Genomic DNA, 13030 nt, shown 5'->3' on the forward strand with positions numbered 1-13030 from the left:
TTATATTTTCATCTGGTTCTGTTGGCTTATGGGCATAGCATGTTTGATACCTCTGAGTTAGAGCCCTTGATGGGACACAGAACAAATCCCAAGACTGAAATAATTTAGAAAGAAGTTTATTAAGTCATCTGGCAGAAGGGAGAGCCAAAAAGGTCTGACCCACAGCCTGACACTGCCCCACCCCCCATCATCTGTAAGTTACTTATCATGTAGGATTCAAAGCAACAAAGAAATTGGCTAGCACAGGCATTTTCCAGAAAATACAGGGGGGGTTGCTTGAGATATATAGTGAGGCAAAATCCCTCATATTCCTTATATCAATCTTCAGTTCTGTTTAGAGTAGTTTTATAAAGTGATGTACATGGAAGGGTATGTTGTGCTGCAGCCAGATCATACTGGTTCTTCTGTGGGAAATATCTTATTAATATTGTTTGAACCTAGCATTATGTGTCTGCAAAATTGTCTAACCCAAAGCTTATGGTACAGCTCAGGTTGACGTCTGAGAGGCTTCTACTCCTGGGAAGTTGTATGGTTGCAGGGAATGCTTAGAGTCCACTCAAAACTCGTGTTAATTTGAATGTTTATACTTACTGCTGAAATATATCTCTGGCTGCCTAACTGCCTACATGTGACAGTCCTTTTGCTCTTGTCTAAACTCTATAAAATGTAACCTCACAAAAACTCAATTCCCTTTTTTAGGCTTTTCTCCTTTGCCAGTGACCCAATAAAATTTTTTCTAAAACTATTTCAGGTTTTGGGATTTGTTTTCTATTGAAATTTACCAATATTCTGGAGAGTTGTTAAATTTTCAGTGTAAGCATTTACACCTTAGAAATCAGCAAATGCTACAAATCAGGGGTTGAACTGTTTTGTTGATTCCCTAGACTTAAGAAAGTGGTGAAGAAAATGTTAATTGGGAAGAGCAAATTTAAAAGTGTGTCCTGCAGACACTGTTTTTCAGAGAGTCAGTTATTAAATATTTACCAGCATACCCAACTGTATGAAATAGTAGGTACTACATATTGCCAAATATAGAAAGGCCTAACAACTGTTCTCTTAAATATACATTTTGATTTCAAGTATATATTTAACAAAGTAAACCTTCTCCAACATCCATTGTAATTGTTTTTTATAGATGGAAATACTCTTATCACTAAAATACAAAACCCATCAGAGTAAAGACTAATTTTTATTGGATTTGGCTATGTGACTTTCTTAGTTGAAATACCACATTGACAAACACTGTTAATACAGCAGCTGTTGATACAAACTTACAGTAAAGAAACATAGTTCTTGCTAGCATAATAAAAATACAGAGAAACACACACGATTAAAATTAAATCCAATTTTATACTTTTTCAACACTTAAAACCAACCTCTTCCAGATTTCCTGTTAACACTTCCCTTTGTGCTTTCAGTCCAGTTAGAAATTACAAATGATTATAAATCTTAAGAAGAGTCTGATACAAAATTGTACAAAATTGACCAGACCTGTGAAAAATAACTACCCTTTACAAAAAACTGTAATTCAAGGCTACCAACATTAGTCATTTCCTGTTTTTGGCCTTTTTAAGTATTCATGGCAATTTTCTCTATAAAAATAACATATACTCAAACAGAAAGCTGTGATTTTTAAAATACGTTTTTTTTTTTTAGGTTTTACATTTCTTGGGTGTACAAGGGGAATTCAAGTAAATGGTACTTGTCTCCTTCCTTTGTTGTTCACATTTAACAAAACAAACAAACAAAAACCCAAAACCAAAACCCTAGAACAAACTTTTTCAATTTACTCATAACATGAAACAAATTCAGAAACAGTTGAAGATAAAGTAAACTAAAGGCATTCAGTATTACTCCTTAGAAATATTCATATATGACAGAAGACCATTTATATTTGATACAGGCATATTTACAAGTTATTACAACAATACCACAGTACAGATAGATGACACTATAATTGAGGCCTTCAATTCTGTGAAGGAAAAAAAAATCACTAGTCACTGTAAAACCAATGCCTTCTTTTTATCTTAGAATTTCTTGCTCTTTTTTTTTTAAATACTTTGGGACGAAAAAGAGCACATTTGGTGGTAGGATTCAGGATCTCAGTGCTTAATAAAAACTGGATATTCTTTAAAAAGACAACTAATTTTGTTTGTGAACATCCAAATCCAATCTTTCTAATACATAACTGGCTGTTTTCTTGAATATGACAACCAAATGCATATAGAATATAATGTTAAAAAAAACATGCATTTTACACAACAAAAGTTATTAATCTATATGTAGTAACATAAAACAATTGTTACCACAAGAAACAAGATAAAGAGCACTATCAACTAGTTCTTTCTTCCTTGGCTTATGATTTGTAAATCTATGCAATCAGGCAAAGCAAAAATCATCAAAGTTTAAAAAATGTTACTAAACCATACTGTCACTTCTATCAATTAACTTATAGATATAGACAAGTTGGTTCAGTTAGTTTTTGTGGTTAAAGTTTCTTCACTGATTAAGTGAATTAACAAAAAAGGAAGGAAATATAACTAGTTTGAGCAACACGTCAGATTTCTAAAATTTTAGTCATTCTCAAAAGCTGTTCCTGTAACAGCTGGTGTAATATCAAGCACCCTTTGTGACTCAACCATGGAGTAGGAGGTAAAGTCAGGGAAAAGAGCCTAGAGTTAATGTGGAATTTCAAAATTCTTAGGCCTCCTATACAAGTGTAAGTTTCTTTTTTCCGTGATTCATGGAGACATCTGAAAAAGCCCTGACAATAAAGCAGAATGAAAAACACATGTAATATGTTTGAAGTTTCAATGTCTGCTGCTGCCTGACAAGCATGAAGTATATTTAACCAAAGAGAAGGATGTTTAATGATCCTTTTCTTAGGTTCCTTAGGGATCTTTGCTCCCTAACCCGACTATGGGGATTTGAAGTAGAGGTGTTCTAAATTTGTATCTCATTACATATTCAGATACAAGGTAGAGATACATTTTCCTTCATAAAAAAACCTGAATTACCACCAGAACATCACAATCTTGCTTACAAAATGCAATGTGGACAAATGAAATTCCTGGTGGCTGACTGAAATGGGGGAAACTTTAGAATCTTAAATGTTTGAATTCCAGAAAAAAAAAAACCAAACCAGACCAAATAAAACAACAGATAATTATAGACAATTTTGGGTCATATCTTAAATAAAGTAAAATCAATATCCCCAAACAGAATCTTCATAGGCTCCTTGTTTTGTGCATCTTAGAAAGAAACTGGGATTCTAAGAGAGTGCGACACTGCCTTATTGCAATATAGAAAAGCCACTTCAAGGATCATGAGACCTCGGTTCAAATAGTCAATTAATAAAAAACATGCAACAGAACAAAGAAATAAACAGAGATCTCCATGTAAGAATACAGAAGACATCAGTAAATGAGCTTTTTCACGAGGCTCAGCAGTAGGGTCATTTTGAGGACTGGCCTTAGCACTTGCCTAGCAGGTCTAGAAAAGCAGTAGACAACAGAGGAAAACAATGAACAAGACTGAGACAGTGTTTTATTTAAGTTAAACTGGCTGATTACACAAACTATGATAGTGCTAATCCACCAATTTGAAAGAAATGTTCTACCAGCAAAAACTACCAAACATCTAAAGGTTATATGAGGATAACACCACCACAAAGCCCTCAAAGCCAATCACACAGAGCTCATTAGGACTACAAATAATCAGAAACCAATCAGCTACCACAACACGTACAACAACAGTAGCAAAGCTCCTTATAAATCAGTAACTGGCCAGTAGATTTTGTTTTATCCTTAAAAAAAAAAAAAAGAATAGAAAAAGTCTGAGTTCCTTCACTAATAGCTCTTGCTGAAGACACGAGAGAGAAATTCCCAAGGATCCGAGCAAAGACCAATTATAATCCAAATGCAAGAATATATTATACAAAGCTTCTCCATGGCCTTAGACTGAGGGGATGGCGAAGTAGCAGTGTCACAGATAACAACCAGAACCTTTTATATACAATTTATAGGAATTTATAAAATAATAACAATGATAAAAAGGCCAAAAATTTCCAAAGTTATAATTTACAGAATATTCTGTACAAAAAGCAGTCCTGAAAGAGAAAAGAATCTTGCTATGCTCAAAAGAAGTCCATAGCAGTTGGTCTTCTCTTTGGAGGTGCAATAAGCAATTTCTTAGTCACAAGGGGAGTTTCTGGGGGTGAACTCGTAGGTGTCTTCAGCACTCCATGGAGAGGCTTCTGTTCTGGATTAAAAGCTACTCGGGAGGGTCCTGTTGGACTTACCAAGATACTTTTGTCAGTCTTCTTGAATTCTGTAAGAAACAAAATGGAATTATATTTTGTCAAATGTTAGAGAAAAGAATGAGGCTACAGCAAACTGATTCACTAAAGCAATGTCTTTAAAATGCTCCCCATTCCACATCTCCCTCCCCAAAGGAATCTAGACTTGGGTTGTTCAGTTCCTAGGTTAAGATGGAAAAGAGCAAGAGCTTTAAAAGATTAATTCTGGGAACGAGGTTAGCAAAAGAAGGCAGGAAAATACCTGATCACTTGTCTCAAGACTATCATGTGTCATTTAGATTTTGTTCTAGTTTTATAATAGCAGGATAAATTTTAGAACAAAAGTTAAACAAATGATATTCTCCTGCAGCTTTTTCATTCACCACTTGACTCCAGCTTTAAAGAGCCTGAGATTAACTCTACTAGGAAAGGATCGGTTCTTAAACAAATACACAGTAACATCAATATTTCTTTTTTCCAAAGAATGCCTTAACACACCCCAACCCACCCTCCACCCCTCAATTCAAGTCTTTTGACTTTTTTCTGTTTATTGTCTTAGTCACAATAGGCGCAGCAGTTCAATTATTTGCTAGTATCTGAGTCCCACTGCTTACATGACCATTTGAGAATGATATAAAAGCTCTTAGGAAAAATTTGTTTTGTGAAAGGAAGTGAAGAGAAAACCTGGAAAACTCTAAGAACCTTCTTTTATTGCTTCACAATGGTACAGTCACTAAGTGAGGATAATCCATTGGAATGCTTACCTCTGTTAGAGAAATAAGATAAAAAGTGGAATCTCCTGACCCACTGTGAATTTTATATGCATTTTAATAAGATGCTTTTGGGGGCAGATATTCAACTCTTGAAAAGAGAATCCAAGTCCAATCTAAGCATATTTGCATAGACTTGAAATGCTCCCCATCCCCAAGACACACACCCCCTCTCTCACCTGTGGTCATGTTTTTGTTCAACCCAAAAGTGACCTTTTTGGAGCTGGATGATGGTTGCTTGTTCAACTGTAGAAGAGAATAAAAATGACAAGCTAGGATGTTTAAATCAGTTTTATATAATATTTTTGACATTTTAAATTTTTCATTAGATTAGCTAGTGCTTATTAGTACCAAAAAGATTATATACATAAGATCTTCCTGTTTTTTTGCGCAACATAATTTACTAGGAAGTAATCAAATTCTTATCTTCCTAGCAAAGACTACAGATACAAATTCTTCAGTAAGTAGTGAGTACAAGTATCATCATTAAGAAGAAAACTGGTTCTTGCGGGGAAGATTTAATAACTCCTATTCAAGTCTAAGAGTGTGGAAATCTTAATTTGGAGATAATCATAATCTCATGAAATTCATCTAGTTGGATATGATCCAGGTGAGCTACAGCTCTATTGAAGATATTTTCAAATATTATCTCTTTTTATAAATTATTATGGTACCTTGAACAAGATGGCTGAGGTAGAACAGACTATGGCATGGCCTACTATTTATTATATTATTCTGCTGTTGCTCAGTCATTTCAGTTGCCAACTCTTCGTGACTCCATTTGGGGTTTTCTTGGCAAAGACAATGGAGTGTTTACCATTTCTCTCTCCAGTTTATTTTACAGATGATGAAACTGAGGCACACAGGGTAAAGTGGCTTGCCCACAGTCACATAGCTAGTAAGTGTCTGAGGCTGGATTTGAACTCAGGTCTTCCTGACTTCAGGCCTGGTGTTCCATCCACTGCACCGCCTAGCTTCCCCACTACTGTACTATACCAATATACTATGTAAGTGGCCCAAGACACTAAGAAACTACACAGATGGCTGGTGGTTCAGATGAAGGCCTTCAGGTATCTAATTGGGAGGGGCCCACCAAGAAGGGTAAAAGGACCACCTAGGTATCCCCACTTGACGTCTCAGACCTTACAGACTCTCTAGCACTATGAAGTTGTCTTCACCTGGAGACAAACCGTCTTCACAAGGCAACAGAAGGAGACAGGGAAGCCGTACTCTCTATGTAAGTGTGTACATGTCATACACATACACCTCCTTGTATTGCTTCTTGAGAACCATATCCTATCCTTTAGGAAGCTCTTGCATACTCAGGCTTCAAGTACTCCTCTGCCTCCAATCAGAGCCCTGCTTAGGTTGGGCAGGAGGTGGTACAACGAACTATACTTCAGAAAAGGCAATTAAAAGGAGATTGGTTAAACGCCAGGATACACCTGGTATTTGTTTGTGTAGGAATAACAGGTGCTTTGGTGGGATAAATCCTACTGGTGTGACCAGGAAAGATGATCCATGGAGCCAAGGGTTATGACCTTCCACTGGATTTGTAAGACAGGGTTGAGAGAGATGAGGAACTTCAAGGAGCTATTCCTTACAGTAAGAGAGTAGCAAGGAAAGGAACTAGACCAACTTTGTCAGGAGTCAAAGGCAGAGAGGATGAAGATTCACCTTTTACCATCCGTTCCTTTCTGACTCCTTTCTCCCCCACCTCCATGACATTAGGGTCACTGGAACAGATCCAGGGAAACCAGAAGAACTGGATAATAACACAGCTGATAAACCTTACTGATGAATGGTTGAATAACAGAAAGCAGAAAACCCTGGAATCTCAAGTTTGGCAAGCTGGGTCCAGCTGGACTACTATAAAATTCCCAGGCAGGAAAGAGGCCTGCCTATTTATCACCATCCCCATCAAGTTAATTCCTAGGTTGGGACGATATCAATCAGGTCTCAGAGGTGGTACAATATTCTGTCAAGAAAGTGAGTCAGTTATATACCAAATTCCAACAGCAGCCACAGGCGAAGCTATGGGATACTGACACAAATCAGATGAATCCATCTGAGTGACTTTAAGCCTCTGGAAGTACTGATGACTTCATTGTAGCTGTAGCTAAACCACCTAACAGCTCATCCTATTCCAGCAGAGTGAGGTGTCAGTACAGAAAAATGTCTGGAAAAGGGGAACCTTCCCCTGCAAACCAAATCAATCCAGTGGGCTGACCCCTTCATGGGGCTGCTGTCTTGCTTGAATCACTGATGAATTAGACCTAGGAGAATTTCCAAACAGGAACAAACACCTGTGCGTATACTCTTTTCTCTCCACCTCCACCTGCCCCTCCCCCCAAAAAACCTAGAGTCTTTCTAAAGATCTCATTGGGTCTTACTAATGGCCATTCTAGGACCTAGCAAATACTGGTGCTCATCAATCTAGATGCAGGCAAGCCTAATTACTGAACATCAGGTCTGAGTGGTGGAAATAACTACAGTAATGATACCCTAGGCCAAACCCTAAATGAAAAAGGGGTCTAATTCCAACAGGAACTATGGGGTTAGGTTACTAAAACACTGGATGCTAAAGGAGGAAAAAGGTAGCAAGACAAGCAGTACTTGTGTGTGAAAGTTTCCAGAGATCACCCACCTTCCCCTGAAAGATGCCCTTGCATACAGATCTAAAAAATTCCAGAGGGGAGAATGGCCAACATCCATACATTTGACTGGTTTTAGCTCATTAGGGGATCTGGAACATCAAGATTTGAGAGGCTGGAGCAAACATGGAGCAAAGGACTTGAACTGTAGCAAAAAAGGGAGAATGAGTAGTCCTTGTCTCAAAAATTCAGGATGAGAGGATATAGGCTCTTTCCAAGTTTCCTTATGTCACTATCCTGCCAAATGTAGAGTATGAAACTGTGGCTGATGCTTCTCATTGGGCACTGTGCACTCTCTGCCACACTAAGGCCATCACCTCTATGCATTTCTTGAATATCTGTACTTCCTGCTGGATCAACCCCTTCAGCTTCCCATATGACGCCTCAAAGAAGCTGTCTACTGAGGACAGCTAGCGTTGATGGGCAAAGGAAATTCACTCCATCAATAATTATGCCTAAGGACTCAAAAATTGTCTGGGTAAACTGCCAGTTAAAAAAAATATCCTTGTTTTCCCTCTCTTCAGAAAAGCCCTGAAAGTCTAGGTATTTAGGTAAAAAATAAATAATTCTTAGCTTTCCTTCTAGGAATCACTATTTTTGTGACTCCTATATTTCTATCTTGTATGCAGGGGTGTGCTGGTAAACGTGTAACAACAGGTTTGGGGTTGGGAGAGAGGAATCCACATACAACACACTTTTAAGTTTAATCTGCATTATCAACATTTTCCCCATCACTCTCTTAAGACTAGACATCAATAAAATAATAAATCAACTCTAATTTGTAGCATTTGCAGATTTCCTAGGTAGAAAAATTCTGAAAATTTAACAACTGGTTCTCATACGAGCTGGTTCAAGATGACCCCAGAACACTTCTATCTGTAAATTTCCTGCTTTTAGATCTCAGGGTAAAGACCAAGTTTCTGAATGTCTCAGACTATGTAGCAAATATAAGAAAAAGTAAGTGCACCTTTACTTTCTGATGCTTTACATTAATCCATTCAAGCTGTCTAATGAGGATATAGAATGTCCATATTTCTCAAGACTTTCATTTGTTTCACAGGTTTCTTTAGGTGTGCCTGAGTAAACCAGAGGGAAAGAAGAGGTAGCTCTACTAGCCATTAGTAAAAAGCTCTTATATTACCAGGTAATCAGCTCATACTTTACACACTTCACTGGTTACCTTTTTCCAACTCTTCCCTTTTAAAGCTGCCCTTGAAATATATGTATGTGGGTATGGATGTGGGTGTGTGGAGAGGAGAAAAGGAGGGAAGAATAAAGTAAACAGGATGAATAAACAGGCTCTCCCAATCTTCTGTTGTCCTGAACTGTTTAATTAATAAAACCAGAACTACTTAACTTCACTGCAGTCCTTTATAATATCTTCAAATATTAAAATGCAGAAATAAGAAACTGATCCTTGAGTACGGTCTTACATAGATGCCTACGAATGTATATGTCTATATATGAGTATGATTATAGACAGATCTAAGTATATGTATGTGTGTATGTATATATGTGTAGGCATGTGCACAATACATAAACACACATATACACACTTATATACAGATATATGTCTACACACACACACACACACACACACACACACATCTCTGCACTTAACTACAGATTTTGGTGGGGGGAGAGGAGAAGGAAGGGGAGAAAAAAAGAACAAAGTAAAAAGTGCACAGCAGAGAATAAAAGACAGCTTACAAGAAAACAAAGAAAAGATGGACAGCTCTGAACACAATGTGTAGTATTTATCATATAGGCTTTCTTGAAATAGAAATGTATTGCTATATATTTTGAATCCTCTCATGTTTTGCTATACACATGGCAATGCTTTTTTCCTTTTCTTATTTTGTATATAAGTTTATGTTTCTTTTTCTTTTCTTATAGTTAAGAAAAAAGAAAGAAAATGATCCTTGACACTAAATGAGACTATAAGATAAGTAAAGGTAGTAGTTCTAACCTCACTTGGAGAGCAAATTAAGGGTAAAGTCAATAAACTCAGGTATCAGAAAAGATATTATTGTTATTCATATAGGATATTGGCAACACCGATACACACCTCAAACCAGTCAAGTTTTTATCTTTGGAAGTTACGCCTTTCCCTCTTGTGAATGACTGACAAATGCCAAGAAAGAAAACTAAAGACCCATACCTATTTAATGAAACACAAGGCTTTCATTCTGTACTAAGGCCTTGTGGCTATGTCACAAACAGTTCCCATTTAGTTTTGGTAATGATTAAATTCCAGAGAAGCCAACATTTTAGAAACTTTGCTTCTAAACCTTCTAAAGCTTGTTTCTATCTTCTGTTATCTTAGGATAAGCATAACTCCTCTAGACTCTAAATGAAGAGGACATGTGGGGTTATGTTCTATACGTCTGGTAGAGAGGTTGTTTTTCTTTCGACAACTGCTGCTTGAAACCCTCTATAAGCTTTGTACCCAGTCCTGGCCTTCCAAGTTAAGGACTTTGAAGTGAAGGAAGAGTGGAGTTGTTACTGACTTTCTAGTCAGTTTCAGTGTCTAGCCATCAAGTCCATTTGCAAAATTGTCACTTGTCACAAACTCAAACAAAGCTGAAACTGACCCATCCTTTTTCTCTTCCTTTTCCTTTACTTTCTTCATACTGATCTTCCTTTTCCCTTCTCTCTTTAGTATGCTAGTCAGGCAAAAGTTCTGGGAAGACCTAGCCTCAATACCATCTTCTCCACTAACTATGTACAGATCCTCTCCTCACCAAAAAGATTTGTTCTGGGATGAGGAAAATACCCCAAAACACAGGCACATAAAATGTAGAAATATCTAAATACATCACCGAATCAAACAGCAGTCTAGAAACACTCAGGACCAATTACGATCACTGCCTCAATTCAATCAATCTTTAGCTACAGCAAAGAATTGTTAGAATTTTACTCAGAGGGGCACTTCCTGCCAAGATGCCTGCCTAATAGGAGGCAAAACAACCAACTCCTACACACCTACTCCAGCAAAATCCTGTTCATACCTTCCTTCTTTCTTAATTAAGAAATACAACCAGAAACTATATTAAGTGACTTCTTCTACTCCAGAACTGCACAAAAAGTCAGCCAGACCCCTCCAGCAAAATGAGCACTAGTAAAGGCGTAGTCTACAAGGCTGTGTATCTAGAGAAAGTAAAAGTGTTTGAGAAAGCCCCAGTGGGATCAGAAAGAGCCAGAGTGGGGACTCTGGAAGCTCCAGAAAATGAATGGATACAGTGGGCAGTGAGCACTAGAGTAGTATCCTATTTCTCACTCCACAAGAGCCAGGACACTTAATGTCAAAGAACTAGGTGGCCTAACCTTGGGAAGCAGAGGTTAGCATAAGAACTCAGGAGACCCAGGGTGAGGCTGACTAGTGGGCGAAGCCCTTCCCTGTCACAAAGTCCCAATTCAGGTAATAAAGCTGGAGAGAAAAGTAAACCAAAGACACTGATGAGTAAATTATTACAAATCTGAAAATACTCCCAAAGAAGCTAGTAAAGGGGCAGCTAGTTGGTGCAGTGAATAGAGCATCAGCACTGGAGTCAGGAGGACCTGAGTTCAAATCCAGCCTTAGACACATAACACTCACTAGCTGTGTGACTCTGGGCAAGTCACTTAACCCCAATCACCTCACCAAAAAATAAAAAGAAATAGAAAAAAAGAAGCTAGTAAAACTGCAAGTGAGACTCAAAGAAAAAAAAAAGGATATTCCACAAGGACTACATGAATACTTAGAAGAAATGAAACAAGAATAGTGGAAATTGGATATCATAAATTTGTAGTGGACCTCGTTGGCTTTTTAACTACGGATAGAAGAGTTGAGGACTGACAAACTACGAATGCTAACAGGTCAAAGAGTTAAGATTTTCAAGGGTGGAGGAAAGATTACAGATGAACTGGCTAACGACAGGGTCAAAAATGTGAAGGAAAGAAAATGAAGCCAGAGTAAGAGTGAAAGACTGGGAGAAAGAGGGAGGGACTACAGGGACTAGAAGTCTGCATGAGAACGAAGAACAGAGACAAGTGAGAAGACAAAGAAATTCAGGAGTGAAAGATCATGGGGGTGACAAAGTTGGGCATAAGAATGATGATGAGATCTAAGTCACAGCCATCCTTTTTGGTGACTAAGGTATACTGAAGATATGAGTGGGTCATGGGAGCTAAGGAGACTGATGAACTGGGAAGCCAGGGTGTTCAAAGGATATCAATATGCATGCTGAAAGTCCCTAAGCATGAGGGGTTAGAGTGGGGACGAACATTGTAAGTCATAGACAAAAATATCAGATTCTCCCGGGATTCACCTTTGCATGTCTGGAGATATGGCTAGTTCTGAGTATGACTAATGTGTAGAAAAGGTAGAAGAAGAGTGTTAAGTCAGAAAGGAGAAAATTTCTGAAGTCATTAAATTGTGGGGGCTTTTTTTGGTTGATTTAGAGAAAAAATTAATAAAGATTTGATACTATATTTAGCAATATTTCCATCCCACCTTACTTGAAGAACTGTGTTTTTTCTGGCATGAAATTGTGATCAACCTCATTAAATTGTTCTAAGGTTTAACTCCTAATAAAAATAACGTCTTTAAGAAAAAGTGAACAGACAAAAATGAAACTCTGGAGGAAAAAAGTAGCTTATAAAAAAAAGTGGTACACTTTATCCAAGAAATGGCCTCCTTGAAAACTAACAATTTCATGAGATAATAAGAAATCTTAAAACAAAATCAAAAGATTGAAAAAGGTAAAAGAAAATTTAAGATAACTGATATACAAAAGGCTGGCCTGGGCATGGTGGAGTACCTTTAATCTCTGTTACTGGGAGAGGCTGGGGCTGGTGGATTTCTTGACTGTGGACTGTAACAGGGCTAAGCCAAATAGGTATCTGAAATTGGGCACCAACATGGGATGCCCCTCAAAGTAGGGGACCACTAGGCTGCCCAAGGAGGGATGAATTGACCCAGGCCAGAAATGGAGATCAAAGTTTCAGAAATACCATTCCCTTAATCTGTAATATGCCAAAAATTATATTTCAATATAATGGCTTCCCTTTGAAATACTATGTATTTTATGCATTTAAAAGCATTCTGAGAAGTTTACAAGCTTTCACCTGACAGCCAAAATAGTTTATGACACAAAAGAAGTTTAAGAATCTTGTGAGAGAGGGTCATGAAGACATAGCACAGACGAACCTCAAGAGTCAGGACAGGGCCTAATCCTGGAGAGGTAGAGGTCCGGGCCACTGCTTAATAAATCATTATGCTTACAAGACTGAACCTTTGTATCCTCAGTTATTTCATCTTTCATCCA

General features: G+C 37.6%; 1 protein-coding gene across 3 annotated transcripts in view; it reads right to left on the reverse strand.

The window, feature by feature from the left end:
• Positions 1-1170: 1170 nt before the first annotated feature.
• RRP1B (ribosomal RNA processing 1B) overlaps positions 1171-13030 on the reverse strand; it is a 54291-nt gene continuing 42431 nt past the window's right edge. For all 3 annotated transcript variants that reach the window (XM_027843647.1, XM_027843646.1, XM_027843648.1), the window contains 2 exons: positions 5247-5313; positions 1171-4329 (listed from right to left, as the gene is read on the reverse strand). In XM_027843647.1, the coding sequence (XP_027699448.1) occupies positions 4136-4329; positions 5247-5313 (261 nt within the window). In that variant the 3' untranslated portion in view covers positions 1171-4135. The remainder of the gene's footprint in view (positions 4330-5246; positions 5314-13030) is intronic.

This window comes from Vombatus ursinus, unplaced genomic scaffold, assembly GCF_900497805.2.
Source record: "Vombatus ursinus unplaced genomic scaffold, bare-nosed wombat genome assembly UNPS02014924.1, whole genome shotgun sequence".
Classification (NCBI taxonomy): domain Eukaryota; kingdom Metazoa; phylum Chordata; class Mammalia; order Diprotodontia; family Vombatidae; genus Vombatus; species Vombatus ursinus.